The sequence below is a fragment of the Vigna angularis genome, chromosome 11 (assembly GCF_016808095.1).
Source record: "Vigna angularis cultivar LongXiaoDou No.4 chromosome 11, ASM1680809v1, whole genome shotgun sequence".
NCBI lineage: Eukaryota > Viridiplantae > Streptophyta > Magnoliopsida > Fabales > Fabaceae > Vigna > Vigna angularis.
In genome coordinates this window covers 20428761-20440903 of record NC_068980.1, presented here as the reverse complement: position 1 = coordinate 20440903, position 12143 = coordinate 20428761, and the positions used below count along the sequence as shown (strand labels likewise).

Below are 12143 nucleotides of genomic sequence, written 5' to 3'. Positions count from 1 at the left end.
GTATATAACCCGTAGTATCCGTATGCAGTTAGAACGAAGTTGTTAACTGCGGATATTATATACGGATGTGGGAAATTATTTTTTTAATTTTTTTTTTCTGATTAATTGGATGCTGGAGCTGCATATCACACTCTGAAGAAGCATTTTCCCCTCTTTCTCGAACCCTAGAACTCTGTTCTCTCTCTCGAACTCTAGAACTTTGTTCTCTCTCTCGAACTCTCTTGCTCTCGAACCCTCTTCTTTGTGGAGTCATCTTCATCAACCATTCATTCACCTCTCCTCTCCAACCTTCAGTCAGCTCTCGTGTCGAACATTCGTCTCAAATCTTCAGTCACCTCCCCTCTAGATCGTCTCTTCTCTGCAGCTGTAAATCATTCTTCTCTGGAGCCCTAAATTTGGTAAGTGATTCTTCTATTCGTTCATGTTTATGGTAATCTGTAATGGTTAGAAATCTTTAAAATTGAACCCTAATCTGTGTTGATTTGATTTTCATTGCCCCATTTTTGGTTCGTCTGGGAAGACGTAGTTGGATTTTGACGAGGCATCGATTGAGGCTGCTGTGTTGCGGTTTAAGCTGAGACATAGAACTTGGTGTTGCGAAGGCCGAAGGAACCACAAAAAGGTGTTTTTAATTTCCTGTCTTGCTCGGTTTTGTATGCAATGTAGTTCGGTTTTTAATTTCCCTCCATGAATGAGTTTTCTTCAAAGTAATTCCAGCATGGTAATGGGCAACCAATTATTGTTGAACAATAATATGTGGATGTAAGATTTATAATTGAGGGGAAAAGAATAATTGTATTGACAATAAAAAAAGAACAAAAGGACATATCATAAGCATAAGCTAACAGAGTACAATGTAAAATACGCCTTGCTTCATAATTCATTTTTTCCTTCATATCATAAGCTTTGTTTCATATGAATGATACTATAAAGGAGAAGAAGAACCTGTCATTCTCCTCGTCCATTGCCACTGCTAAAGACACATGTTCCTGTCATTTTTTCCTCGTCCACTGCCACTGCTAAAGACACATGTTCCTGTCCTTCTGCTAAAGAAGAAGAACCTGTCATTCTTCTCCACTTTTTCTATCAATATTTCAACCTCATTCCTAAAGAAGAATCTGTCGACAGTGTTAATGGTGATGCAACAGTGTTTTCAACATCAACAGCAAACAAAGAAACTTACATGCTTAAAAGAAGATGTTATCTTTCTTCTAATTTCCCTGTAACATTTGAAGCAAAACATTACTTGTCTATGTCCATGGTTTGATCAATGCGCACCCATTAGCTAAACTTTAATTTCTACTATATACAGGTCTAGGTTAGGAAAAAAGAAGTTTTCATGTATATATTAGTCTTGAAAGTAAAGTGTAAATACATAGTAGACCTATAAAAATCAGACAGAAAACTAATAATATTATCCTCATTTCGATTTCACCAAGAATAAATAGAATTCATATATGGTGTAGCTTAACCAATTGCAACCATATTTGATGAGACTAGTTTTAGTTTATCTAATTTCTTTGAAGCTTACTGGAATAAAAAATAGCAGAGAAAAAACTTACCTTACTAGTAGCGTTTATTTTAAATGTTAATCATTTGATGTCATGAGTTAACTTCTCTTTTTTGTTTTGTATAGTTATTCCTTGCTTGTTAACTGTAATAGATCCTTATAGCTCATGCTATATAATCTTTGGTGATAACGAATTCTCATTTACACTATCAATTTCATTTCATAAAAATATTTTTAAAATGGGAATAAAATAAACAAGTTTTAGTTTTAGATGATAAATTATTCGGGGAAAAGAATATACACAGAAACGATAATATGATAATATAAAAAAATTGCAAAAATATTACTCACATTTTCAGAAACCTTTGGTTTTAATTATCCGGTAACGTGATTTGATTCTGAATAAGATGAATACAATGAGTATAGGGGCAGGTATTGATGGTTTTGAATTTTCATGTAACATACATACACTTACATGCTTCTTTAAATATAGTACATTGCTCTGCTTGAGTTTCAGAGTTTTGATGTTCAATTGCTTTGTCCATATACTGGTTTCTACTTCTCTTTAAGATTAATCAATGGTTGTTTTGCACAAGCTTATAGCATATGGTGATGTATTTATTAATGTAGTTGTTTTCCTTTCATCTTTGGTCACCTTTTATTTTTGCCATTTTTTTTTTGTTTAAAACTGTCAAAATGGTTAAACTGTTATTAAACCATTAAAACATTTAAAAATAAGTTTCTAAAGACTGCTAAGTAAATAAGAACAGAGATCAGATCAATAGCTAAATAGGAAAAAAGAAATCCTCTTGAACAAATGGCTAAATCTGAAATACAAGTTTGATCTGATGATTGAATAAGTTGTTTTTTATCCACAAATCCATTGATTTCCCTCCTAATATTATTTAGAGAGCGAAATTAGTTTGAAAACTATCAAATGCATTCAAATATTAAACAAAAAAATCAATCTTATGCTAAATGTTATTACAATGAATTTTATAATTAATTTTGTAAATCCTAAAATTAACTTGAAATAGTAATAGTTCAAACATTTTTTAACTAATTGTTTCACTCAAAATATACTTTTTTTGAAGTGACAATGATCGTATGAACTCTGTCATATCATTTGTTGAGTCACTGTTTTTTGCTAAACAACTCTGATTAACTTCAAGAGCATTTATAAACAACTGATGAAGATAAGTGTTTGTTTAGTGGTCATGCAAGATCTCAACCATTAGTTTATTATTAAGTAATCGAGGATAATATTATGGACAGTGTAATGTTTTTAACAGTATTGGTGGGGACTGGAATATGCATGGCCTTGGTAATATTATAGCATTCTGATTTCATTTTGGGGTTTGTCTTGTGACCAAGGTAGCTGATCCTTTCAGCAGTGAAGAAGATGCCTTTAGCATCCATCATTTTCTTGTGTTTCTTATTACTTCTGGGTGTCCAGTACACGCATTCACTGTCCCTCATTTCTGAATCAATAATAGGGAGATATATGATTCCATATCTTGTGTTTCTTATCACTTCCTTTGCCACTACCATTTCCACCCTTTTTTTTACTATTCACTTCAAATTTTATTGCAGATGAGAGTAGAAACCATCTACTTCAATCTTTTTTAGTTCGAAAGTAGTCACTATAATACTAAAAGTTGAACTCCTCACCCCTTTAAACATGCACTGTTCCCACACTAATATCTACCCCAATATCTTCAAATTTTCATAGTATTACACAGATGCACAATAAACATGAAAAACAGGTTCTAAATTAAACAAACTAATCTTCATTTATTCATCCGTTCCTTGGTGGAGAGCTAAGTTTGTGATTTACCAACCTCGTCCACTGCCACTGCTAATGAAACATGTTCCTGTCCTTGTGCTAAAGAAGAAGAACCTGTCATTCTCCTCCACTTTTTCTATCAATATTTCAACCTCATTCCTAAAGAAGAACCTCAATAAAATATTACTGTTTAATTTGGAAAAAACAAAACACATGGGGGAATAGTTTTTATTATTACTTTGTATATTTAAACACTTATATAATGAAAATTGTCCATTATATGATGAGATTTTGAAATATTTGATTAATTTAAACTTGAAGTATTTGACTTGTTTGAACTTCAACTTCAAGTACAATTTAGTGCATAACACAATTAGTCCATGAACTGTTGTTCAAGCATGGAATGTTGTTCAGACATAGAACTTGTGTTTGTAATCAAACCTTCGCATGCAAACCATTGATATAGAGGAAATAAAAGTAGGCTTTTTTTTTTCGGTCCAGAAAAAAGCCACCTCGAAAGCTCTTATATACTTTAGATACCCACTCTATAGTATAGCTTGGATTAAAGTAAAGACTATAATTTTTTCTGTACAGTTCAAGAAGTCATAATTTCTTGTTAGGTGATTAAATTTAAACAAATTCATATTACAATATAAATATAAATATAAATATAGAATAATTGTTGTTAGGTAATTTCTTGTTACATTTTAAATAATTTCACGTGCCAATTTTGGCATGGATTTTCCTATTCCTAATATTCTTTGGGTTTTACTTAGTGGAATGTTGTTAAAATGTTTCCCATTGATAGAAAAGTAGTTGAAATTCGCCTCCCCTCCAATACTTTGTTATAAATTGATATGCCATGTTTCTTTTGTAGTTGCACTTGGTACCTGCAATCCAGTATACAACAAGGTTCTTTTATCAACCAAAGCTCCTAGTAAGACCTGAACCAATTAATAATTGTACTTTTGCAATGTATGCTTATGCAACTGTACCTAAAATATTATGAGGGTTATTTAGTTGTTAAAATATTTATCTTATGTATTTAAATTATTTAGCAAAACAATTAAACACATCAACTCCTGTCTAGCATAATTTGTTTTTTCTTTAACTATGTTTGGTTGTAGTTAGAGTCTTAGGTCAACGTTGTAGGTTGGCCAATATCCTTGTATATTGAAAGCTTAAAACAATTTTGTACATAGTGATTTACATGTACAAAAATAATACTAAGATAGAGACATGTAGAAAAACGTTGTATGATAGAGAGAAAAGGACCTAAAATAATTTAGGTTATTCTTTAGGAAGCCATTTGATAGGGCACGTGTCCTAATATGGACACGTGTATTAACCATTGGCTAATTGTTTTGTAATCGATTTATGTACAGAAACATGGATCATGCTCAACCAAATCGTTCATGGATGTACGATAGGTGTCATAGAGGAAGAGGTGCTTTGAAAGAGTCTTTTGAAGAGTTTATAAGTAAAGCTTGTGAACAACAACGTTATCGTAGAGATGGGGGTCTTCGATGTCCATGTTTAAAGTGCGATTGTACAAAGATTCTGCACGAAAGAGTTGTGAAGGTTCACCTTTACAAGAACGGTTTCAAGCCTAATTATTTCATTTGGGAGGATCATGGGGAAATAATGCCAGAAGATCATGTACAGAATCATGACAGTTCGATGGCTGTAGAGACGGAAGGTGGTCAAATTAACCAATTTCAAACAATGGAAGACATGGTGCATGATGCTCTTAGGCAAAATGAGTCGTGGCAAGCATCTACTTCTAATAACATTGAAGAGGCTCCGAATGAAGAAACACAAAGGTTTTTTAATTTTTTGTTGGATGCAAACCAGCCGTTGTATGGAGGAGCATCAGACTCGAAATTATCAATGTGTGTCAGACTATTAGCTTGCAAGTCAAATTGGAATATTCCTAACCAATGCATAGATTTTATTGCAAAAATGGTTATGGATGCAACACCCATCAAATCAGGTTTGCCTAAAACATACTACGATGCAAAAAAGTGTGTATCAAAGTTGGGATTACAATCGCAGAGGATTGATTGTTGCGTGGATGGTTGCATGCTCTTCTATGATAATGAATATGGTAAGAATGATGACGCGTTGCTTGAATGCAAATTTTGTGGAAAGCCAAGATATCAACCACGTAACACGGGAGCAACTACTACAAAACAAGTTCCTATGAAATCAATGTTCTATTTGCCATTAATTCCCAGACTACAAAGAATGTATGCCTCAACACAAACTGCAGGACAAATGACATGGCACTATCAGAACATGTCGTCGAATGGTGTTTTGCGTCATCCATGTGATGGAGAGGCTTGGAAGCACTTTGATAGAGTATATCCTGACTTTGGTATCGAGCCACGCAATGTACGACTCGGTTTATGCTCTGACGGTTTTAACCCATATGTACAGGCATCAAATATACCATATTCATGTTGGCCAGTTATTGTGACCCCTTATAATCTTCCTCCAGAAATGTGCATGTCTAAACCTTATATGTTCTTGACATGTCTTATTCCCGGGCCATTCAATCCAAAGGTTGGCATAGATGTGTACTTAGAGCCCTTGATAGACGAATTGAAGAAGCTGTGGACGGGTGTGATGACATATGATATTTCAAGGAAACAAAACTTTATTTTGAGGGTCATGCTAATGTGGACAATTAATGATTTTCCTGCTTATGGTATGTTGTCCGGCTGGAGCACTCATGGTAAACTGGCATGCCCACATTGCATGGAGCATACAAAGGCTTTTAGATTATATCATGGGGCAAAAAATTCATGGTTTGACTCCCATCGGAGGTTTTTACCGAATGACCATGCTTTTAGGAGGAATAGGAATGCTTTCAAGAAGGGGGAAGTGGAGATGGATGACGCACCACCATATCTTACGGGACCAGAAGTTTGGAATAGAATCAATGGTTATCCTAAAATAACTGAAAATGGTGCACCAAGAATTGATGGATACGGTGAGTGGCATAATTGGACGAAAAAAAGCATCTTTTGGGATCTACCCTATTGGAAGGATAATTTGTTAAGGCATAATCTTGACTTCATGCACATTGAAAAAAATTTCTTTGACAACATCTTTAATATTGTGATGAATGTTGCGGGGAAGACAAAAGACAATGAGAAGGCCCGAATCGATATAGCTTTGTACTGTAGACGAAAAGATTTGGAGCTAAAAAGTCATAGCAATGGAAACATGTATAAGCCAAAAGCAAATTATACACTCTCAACAGACCAAACAAAACAAGTCTGTCATTGGGTAAAAGGTCTTAGGATGCCTGATGGATATTCTTCTAACTTGTTAAGGTGTGTTGATGTGAATAGGGGAAAGCTCATTGGGATAAAAAGTCATGACTGCCATGTGTTTATGGAATGCTTACTTCCTATAGCGTTTAGTTCTTTACCGTCTCATGTTTTGAATCCCATTACAGAGATAAGTCATTTCTTTAGAGATTTGTGTTCTACTACATTGAACAAGGATGACCTAGCGAAGATGGAAGAAAACATTCCAATCATTCTTTGCAAGATGGAGAGAATATTTCCTCCCTCATTCTTTGATTCTATGGAACATCTCCCTATCCATCTTCCATATGAGGCACGACTTGGTGGACCAGTCCACTATAGGTGGATGTACCCATTTGAAAGGTGACAATATGACATGTTATTGTTCAATTTACTAGGCATAATTCAAAAACCCTAACACATCAGTTTCAATTTTGTAGGTTCATGGGATATGCTAAACGTTCAGTAAAGAATAAAGCTAGAGTTGAAGGATCTATTTGCGCATCATACTTGCACAGAGAAACAACTCATTTTTGTTCTCACTATTTCAAAAACTTCATGTTAACACCACAAAGCAGTAGAAATGAAGTAGACATTCAAATAGAAAGCTTTACGACAACATTATTAGTGTTTGACCAACCTGGCCGTCATTCTGGGAGGGAATCAACACATTGGTTAAGTGATGAAGAATTGAGATCAGCTCATGTTCATGTATTGATCAATTGCAATGAAGTTGAACCTTACCTTGAGTAAGCCTCCCAAAATAAATTATATTTCCCAATTCTTTCATTTGATATAATTAATTGTCTTTGATCTAATATGGTCGTACATGTCGACAGCTCATTCTTGCATACCTATCAACTATCTGAGTCAAACAGTTCGACATACATACATACTAATTTCCCATTGTGGTTCAGGCAAAAAGTACGACTTCCTATCATTCTTACACATTCATTTCTTCCTTAATTCTTTAATCATTACATTGTTGAATAGTTTCATATCCTGAATGGTTGTAGGTTCATAACGATCCTTTAAGTGTGAGGAACCAACATCTTAGAGATTTATCACTTGGTCCTTTAAGGTGTGTAAAGGAATGGCACACATTCTTTGCTAATGGATACAAATTTCATACCCATGCATGGAGTCAGGGCAAGAAGACAATAAATAGTGGGGTTCATGTTAAAGGGCTAACAGAAGGAGGTCAAGATGATTTCTATGGTGTCATTAAACACATTTATGAGTTGGAATACAATTCAACAACCACAGAAAAGAAAATTGTATTATTTTATTGTGATTAGTTTGATCCATCGAGAGTAGGTACAAGGGTGGATTCAAAGTATGGCATTGTGGATATTCGAATGGATAAAAGATATGTGTTGTTTGATCCTTTTATAATTGCACATAATGTACAACAAGTGTATTATGTACCATATCCTACATCACGCACGGACAAACGAGGTTGGTGTGTTCCGATAAAAACTAAGCCTAGAGGTCGCATTGATTCGAATGATGTAGAAGCCGATGTGCCATACCAAGTGGAGGAAATGTCACATGTTAATGACATCATTGAAGTTGAAGAAGTAGTCCGATTACAAGATGTAGAAGCTGGTCTTGAAGAAGTGAACCCTAACAATATTTCATCATTTCAAGGGCAGATAGATGAAGATACAACGGAATCAGAAGAATACAATGCAGAGGGACAGGGTGAAGATGACAATGAAGATGAATTTCATAGTTCTAGCACTGAATTGAGTTAGGGTGTGTCCCTCCTTATTTTTGTTGCATTTATAATGTTGTCCACAATCTTAAGTTCTTATCAATGTAAGTCTTAAGATTAAACATTTACTAATAGAGTTTTATTGCAAAGCCAGAAACAATGTGATTTCATCTGTTGTTGATGTGTTTGTTTGTACTCGTGTTTTTTGTTTGTTTTTGGAGTATAATATTGTTTTTGGTTTACTTGTTACACATTTTTATCTCTGATTGTACTATTTCTAAATTTTCTTTTATGCTATTGTATAAAAATATATATTATGTTCAAGAATATGGCATCAGGTCCTTCTGGCCCTCCTATTCCACCTTCAGGAAATTCTGATAAGGGGAAGGGGAAGAAATCTTATGTAGTGAAGTTAATGACACGTTTCAATAATGAAATTTGTTCAACCAGTCAACCAACTACACCTACCTCTACCTCCACTGGTAGATTTGTTCCACCTCCATTAGTTGTTCCTGCCTTCACTCCCACTCCACTTCAAGTTCCTACATCTACACCTACCTCTATTGGTACATCTCTTCCACCTCCGATACAAGTGCCTGGCTTGACACCCACTCCATACCAAGTGCCTCCTCATCGAATGGCTTCACTCTCTCTCAATGTTGGTTCTAACCCATCAAATCCCAGAAATATTGCACCATCACCTGGTATAGAGGATGCAGATCCACATTCTAGTTCAGCCGCCAATTACGTGGAAGAATGTTCCAATAGTCGTCCAATGATTACACCCGTTGGAGGAGGGTAAGAAAAAAATTAACTCAATTAATATATAGACAATTCATTGTTGTATTATTGTAATGTTTGAGTTTAATTTTGTTTTAGGTTTTATCCTACAAAAACTGCATCGAAGGCAATCACAGCCACCATCAAGGAACAATTTGATGAGCCATGGCTAACATGGGGCTCAATCCCTAAGTCAACCAGAGATGTCTTCTTTGAACGTTTTAAGGTAAACACTTTTCATTCCCAATGCTGTTACAAAGTCAATAGTTGGTGTCCTGCATTTAATTTATACTTTGAACTTGTTTACTTATTCAAACCTATTATTTCTAATATAACAGAGAAGGAAAAGGTCAAAAAAAATTATCACACCAAGGCATCTCATAGACTCTCAGAGATGTATAAAAAAGCTAGAACTCTAGGAAAAAGACCTGATTGGCTGGGGGACGATACTTGGGATGCTCTTTTGGAAAAGTGGAACATGCCACTTTATAGACAAAAGTGTGAAACAGCAAAGAAGAATCGGACATCTGAAAAGGGTGGTTGTTTGCACACTGGAGGATCTATAAGCGTGCATGAGCATGCTATTCGTTTGGTATATAACTTGTACATTTTTTTTCTTATATTTGTAATCATAAACTTTACAAATATTTATTAACAACTCCTTTTGTTTGCAGTCACAAGAGCTTGGTCGGTCTGTGCATGTTGATGAAATATTTCAGCAGACACATATTCGTCAATCAACAGGGGAATTTGTGGACGAAAGGTCTAGGCGGACCCATGTAAGTTTGTACTAACTCTATCACATTATAAATTTTCGGTTTTTAAACCTCATGTGTAATGATAATATTTATTCATTTAAAAGGAACAATTTGTTGCAAAATTTTCTCAAATAAGATCTGAGACTACATCTGTTGGTGTCTCAACATCTTCTCCTCTAGACCCTGCGGAGGAGGAAAGATTGAGAAACCGATGTTGGTTAGAGGCTGCTGGTGGAAAATACAAGGGATGCGTATACGGCATTGGAAATGTCACTTCCCAAGATGATTGTGTTGATAGTTACATCCAACAGACACAGGCATCTTCTACTGCTCAACCACAAAATTCAGAAGAAATTGTTAACTTGAAATCGCAGTTACAACAATATGGTCAGCAGCTTCAAAAGTTTGAAGGCTTTATTGGCGTCCTCCTGCCATTCCTTCCGCCTTCAGCAGCCGCAGCTGCACAAGACTTTTTAAACCTTCAAAATCCTCAAGTTCAAAATGAAGTACCCAATAATGTCCAACCAGAACAGCAACCTCCAGAACAGCAACCACCACACCAGCAACCACCAGATGAACAACCACAAGATGGAAATGATTACATGCATTATTAGGCCTTTTATAGAACTTATTTCCATTACTGTTGAACTTATTTAGAACCACAACTACAATCTGTTTATGAACTTACCTAATGTTTATTCTTGCAGTTATATTGATGTAAACAATATTTATGTATTCATATACAATGTTTCCTTTGTGGATTAAGTGTATCTGAACCTTATTGAATTTATATGTCAATGTGCAATGTATAATGTCCAGGTTTGCTTATAACAATGGTGAATGTTCACTATAATGTCCAGGTCTGCTTGTATATTGTGCATGGGGAACTACTATATACAGGGTATTTATTTAGCTCTTCTTAAACCATTATATACGGATTTATTCGTATATAAGTTATATACGGATATATCCGTATATAATTTCCGTATATAAGTTATATACGGATTTATCCGTATATAGGTTATATACGGATTTATCCGTATATAGGTTATATACGAATATATCCGTATATAATTTCCGTATATAAGTTATATACGGATAAATCCGTATATAAACCTAGCTACGACGGTATTATGTACGGATTTTTGCCCGTATGTAATCCGTATATAAACACGTATTATATACGGATTTTGGGTCTTATATACGGATTTTTGCTGTATGTAATACACTTTTTTCTTGTAGTGAATTAAAATTTCAAAATCTGTCGATAAAATTTGTCCGTAATTTCGTCAGTAATTTTAAGAATTTTTGTAGTTCTCTGATGCTCAAGACAGTAAGAGAGTGAATATTTATGAATATAGTAGTGAGTATGAGTGACTACCAAGTAAGTATTCCTTGGAGAATACTAGTTATATTTATAAAATTAACTTGGGTTGTAGACCTATGTTATCATTGAAATAATACTTACCTCAAATATATATGACAAAGTAGTTGATAAGAATAAAATGATACCTCATTATAAATAATAACGAAAATACCAAACTGCCGAGATTAGTTATGATATGTGAATATTGCCCTAATATATGTAAGATTGGGCTATTCTAGAACGAAGAGGCTTAATGGACCTTTTTTGGTCATGCTCTTTAGTATGTCTGTAGTCTGAAGAGTTTGATTTGACTTATGTGATCGCGTTTGATCTCCTAGTTGGACTTTGGTCGACTTATATAGTTTGCATGTAGATTGGTCATTCGACCAAGTTCGATGTGGTTTGGCTATTCGATCGAGCTCGTATGTAGATTGACCATTTGACCGAGCTAGTAGGTAGATGGACCATTTAGCCCAACTCGTAGGTATATTGGCCATTCGACGAAGCTCATAGGTAGATTGGCCCTTCGATCGAGCTCGTAGGTAAATTGGCCATTCTGTTGAGCTCGTAGGTAGATTTACCATTCGACAAAGCTCATAGTGACCTTTTTATTATGGCTTTTGTAGTGACCTTTTTATAGTGACCTTACCTCGACTTCTATTTATAGCTTTTGTAGTGACCTTTTAATTATGGCTAGCCTAATTATGGCTTAAACTCCACTAATATTCTTTAAGAATTTAATCATAATGCTTTTTCTGCTTTAAGATGTTCCATCTTGACCGTGCAGTCTTTTTGGTAAAATTGTCCTTTCGTTCGCTAGGTTAATATAGTAAAAATACATTTTGGTTGACTGACGAGTTTACCTTTTGACTAACTTGTTGACCAAACGAGACATACCGTACAATTATT

The 12143-nt window shown here is 34.8% G+C and overlaps 2 protein-coding genes across 2 annotated transcripts; both read left to right on the top strand.

Annotated features, from left to right (window-relative positions):
- The first annotated feature begins 140 nt into the window (after positions 1-140).
- On the top strand, positions 141-8405 carry LOC108332651 (uncharacterized). The gene is made up of 4 exons (XM_052871309.1): positions 141-398; positions 521-622; positions 4174-4233; positions 4682-8405. Exon 4 carries the CDS (start codon positions 4686-4688, stop codon positions 6978-6980), a length of 2295 nt encoding a protein of 764 aa, XP_052727269.1. The 5' UTR covers positions 141-398; positions 521-622; positions 4174-4233; positions 4682-4685; the 3' UTR covers positions 6981-8405.
- Positions 8406-9410: 1005 nt separating this feature from the next.
- LOC128194841 (uncharacterized) lies at positions 9411-10566 on the top strand. The gene is made up of 3 exons (XM_052871310.1): positions 9411-9702; positions 9785-9889; positions 9973-10566. The coding sequence occupies exons 1-3, from the start codon at positions 9505-9507 to the stop codon at positions 10480-10482; spliced, it is 813 nt and encodes a 270-aa protein (XP_052727270.1). The 5' UTR covers positions 9411-9504; the 3' UTR covers positions 10483-10566.
- Positions 10567-12143: the final 1577 nt, after the last annotated feature.